The 3,812-nt window shown below is 34.4% G+C and overlaps 1 protein-coding gene across 1 annotated transcript; it reads right to left on the reverse strand.

Moving 5' to 3' along the window:
* Positions 1-1,705: 1,705 nt before the first annotated feature.
* LOC108913905 (histone-lysine N-methyltransferase SETMAR-like) lies at positions 1,706-2,113 on the reverse strand. The gene has a single exon (XM_023455505.1). The coding sequence runs from the start codon at positions 2,111-2,113 to the stop codon at positions 1,706-1,708; it is 408 nt and encodes a 135-aa protein (XP_023311273.1).
* Positions 2,114-3,812: the final 1,699 nt, after the last annotated feature.

Consider the following 3,812-nt stretch of genomic DNA (forward strand, 5'->3'; position numbering starts at 1 on the left):
AATGATATTTAGTACGTAGTGATAGTACAGTGATAAAGTGATAGTGATAAAGGCGCATGTTTTTCAATACAAATATAATTTTAGCTCTAACAGTAGCGTGTGTACAAACACTGATTTTGATATTTCTAAAGAAAAAAGTGGCATGTCAGTGGTTGTTTTCTCAAATAAAATTATTTTTTAAATCCCCGTTCAATTCGAAAGATAAGAGCTCTCTTGAGTTTTTTAAATATTTACATATCATTAAGGAACACCCTATACAATTTGGAGTCATTGTGGATGTACCATCCTTGATTTTTCCTCCAATTTTCATATTGATCGCAAAATTGCAATCTTTTTCGATTCCTATTGCTTTCTTGGATTTGGTAATACTTATATTTCTATCGCTTGAACGTCTTCCTGTACATTGTTCTTTTTAGGCTATTGAATACAGGTGTGCCATTTAACACTCCCGCTGCCAATATCTCCGAAATGAAGAAATGTATTTTAGTTCTGGATACTGGGGTTGGTAGGTCCCTCCAATAGCTTCAAATACTAAAAAATTTATTGATCCCTGGAACGTGGAAATGCAGTCCGTTTGAAAGATCGTTAAATTTTGGGTAATTTTTGTAGTAAGTTTTTCACAATATTTACTTGTTTTCGAGACATGTCGACTTCAATATGCAATATATGATGTAACAGGAAAATCCATTGTTTTATTTAAATTACACTGAGACAAAATATTCTTTTAAAATATTGTTATAATGGCTTTATTCATACCACATACTAACTAACAACAATAAATTATAAAAAAAATCAATGATTAACTACAGAAAAAAAATTGCACAATGGTAAATCTTATAAGGGGCAGAGACGAGCCGAATTTTATCAAATAGTATTAAAAACTTCAGTCATTCAGTCAGGTGTCTCATGTCATTTGTTTAAAATAAAACATGTATGACCCACTACAACGAAGTGGGAGGGGTACTAATTTTAGCACTAATGTATTCCTTCTATAGGATGATTAAGTTTTGATTATAGAAATTTTTTTCATACAGTGCTTATTTCTCGAAATATTTGAAAATTTCAGGGTAAAAAAATCATACGGTATAGTGTGATTCACAACTTACCCAGAAAAGCTTTTGATGGAAAGATACTATGAGGGCGGGTCAATAAGTCCGTGACTTTTTGAATGAAACACAGGTTTTTATATAAAAAGTTATTTTATTTTTCAACATAGTCTCCTTTGAGTTCTATACACTTAGTCCAACGTTTCCCTAATTTTTTTATCCCTTCCGAAAAATATGATTTGTCGAGGTCATCAAAATAGGCATTTGTTTGTGGGATGATTTCGTCAAATCTCTTTCCGCCGAACCATTTCTTCAAGTTTGGGAATAAGAAATAGTCACTCGGGGCTAAATCTGGAGAATAGGGCGGATAAGGGAGCAATTCGTAGCCCAATTCATGGATTTTTGCCATGGAAACTGCACATGTGTGCACCCTTGCATTGTCCTGATGGAAAAGAACTTTTTTCTTGGCCAAATACGGTCGTTTTTTTTTCAATTCCTCATTGAATCGACCCAAGAATTTGGTATAATATTCACCAGTGATTGTTTTGAAGGTAGTCAATGTGGATTATACCGCGTGCATCCCAAAAAACGGTCGCCATGACTTTATTGGCTGACAAACCCACCTTTGCCTTCTTTGGCGCCGATTCACCCCGAAAAACCTACTGTTTTGACTGCTGTTTGGTCTCCGGTGTGTTGTGGTGGATCCACGTTTCGTCCACGGTTATGAAACGGCGCAAAAACTCGTCCATATTGCAGTTGAACGCCAAACATTCCTGCGAAATTGTCACACGGTTGCGTTTGTGGTCGATTGTGAGCAAATGCGGCACCCATCTTGCGGAAAGCTTTCTCATATCCAAGTGATCATTCAAAATTGAAACCACTGAGCCATGTGAGATGCCTATGGCTTCCACAGTCTCTCTCACTTTCAATCTTCGATCGGCTAAAACCATATCGTGAATTTTTTCAATTGTTTCGGATGTATAGACCTCAACTGGGCGTCCAGAACGTTCGGCATCTTCCGTGCTTGTACGGCCACATCGAAATTCAGTAAACCACTTCTTTACCATGGAAATGGATGGTGAAGAGTCCCCATAATATTTATCAAGCTTAGCCTTGGTTTGAGTTATGGTTTTTTTTCCGCAAAAAATAATGCTTAATGAGCACACGAAATTCACTTTTTTCCATTTTCTTCTCAAAACGCGCGGTAGTCTGCTATCAACGGCTGCCAAACACAAACTAAATGACGCAGCTTGTTCAAATTTAGGCAGGAGTCAACTGACAGTTGCCTGTTGACAGGAGCAATGTTGCCATTTCAATTAAGAGGCGGGAAATTAAAAAAGTCACGGACTTATTGACCCGCCCTCGTATAAAAAATAGAATTTATAACATAATGTTGTAATAAAATAGTTACAGATTTGATTTAAAAAATTGTTGTATTTAAAAATACTACGTAGCTAGGCGACTTTAAGGATTCCTCCTCGGTTTCTTCTTTTTAAAAATGAAAGCGCTGTAATCTACTTAACCAAATATAAAGGAAAAATAAATGTCAGTCCTTTTTGGTCATGCTTTAACAATGCCGCCAAGACTTATTTAAAAAATGTTGGAATTCCAGTATAAATTGTTTCTTTAAATTTTCAATACTTTTCTAATTTAATACAGGAAATATTCAATAGGAAATACGAAACAAACTCGTACAATCCTAGCAGTTTTCTTTTAACTCAGTAGCTTGTTTGTACTACAATTGATTGCACTGTTGTATTAGAATTTAACGACGGTTCGTTAGCACTTTGTAGGTCTTATTGGCCTTTAAGAATAACTTTTGCAGATATAATCAGATCCAACATTGAGTTTATAAATGAAGAAGCTGGGAAAACTTATTTCTCCTCTCTAATTATAAAGATTTACTTTTAAAAGTTAATATTTTCCTTTTGAGTAAATCTAACTTAGCAGTGATTTTAAAAATAAACTGAACTGCTGCTATGCGGATGGCATGGAAAATGTGCAATATCGACATTCTATTCCCTTGTCGATTTTCACATGGAGAATGATTGCAGTCGACTGTGAAATTTTCTCTGTTTAATTATGGTCGGATAGTTCATTATGAAAATAACATCTATTATTCAGATAATTTCGAATGTGCATTATGCATGTATCAGTGGTAGACCAGAATAACGTGGTAGTTTATGTCATAATTATGGAAAATTATGTATTAATTATTTCCACTAAACTTGCCACACCTTTACTTAGTTACAGTGCTGTCAATGAAGTCGGAAAGACCAGAAATATACCCGCTATTACCAACCAAAAGATTTTTTGTATAAGGTATTAAAATTTAAAATCAGGAATATAATAATTTTTGATAAATAAAGAATGGATCAGGGCAAGAACTGATGAATGACGCCATTGATATTATAAATCGAAAAGCGTCACCGCATAAACGTTTAACTAAGAATATGTGGGTTTATAATTCTACAGGCACAATTTGTAGTGCGGATACTTGTAAAAGTAACGTAAAGTGGGGAAAAGGAAACAGCTAATCCATTACCACAGGTTTTCAAAAAATCCTCAGTTAAGAAAGTACTATCGAAAATACATATGTTTTAAATCCTGCTAACAGAAAAATTCCGAGTAAGCATTCTTATAAAAAGATTTGGAGGATATATGTTGTGCAAGTATAATGAAGCTACAACGCAACGTATTAAAATGAGGAGGAATAGATTTTTGTCATGTTTTATAGAGAGTGTTTCTTAAGTAGAAGTAAAAAAT

This window comes from Anoplophora glabripennis, unplaced genomic scaffold (genome assembly GCF_000390285.2).
Source record: "Anoplophora glabripennis isolate ALB-LARVAE unplaced genomic scaffold, Agla_2.0 scaffold730, whole genome shotgun sequence".
Taxonomy (NCBI): Eukaryota; Metazoa; Arthropoda; class Insecta; order Coleoptera; family Cerambycidae; genus Anoplophora; species Anoplophora glabripennis.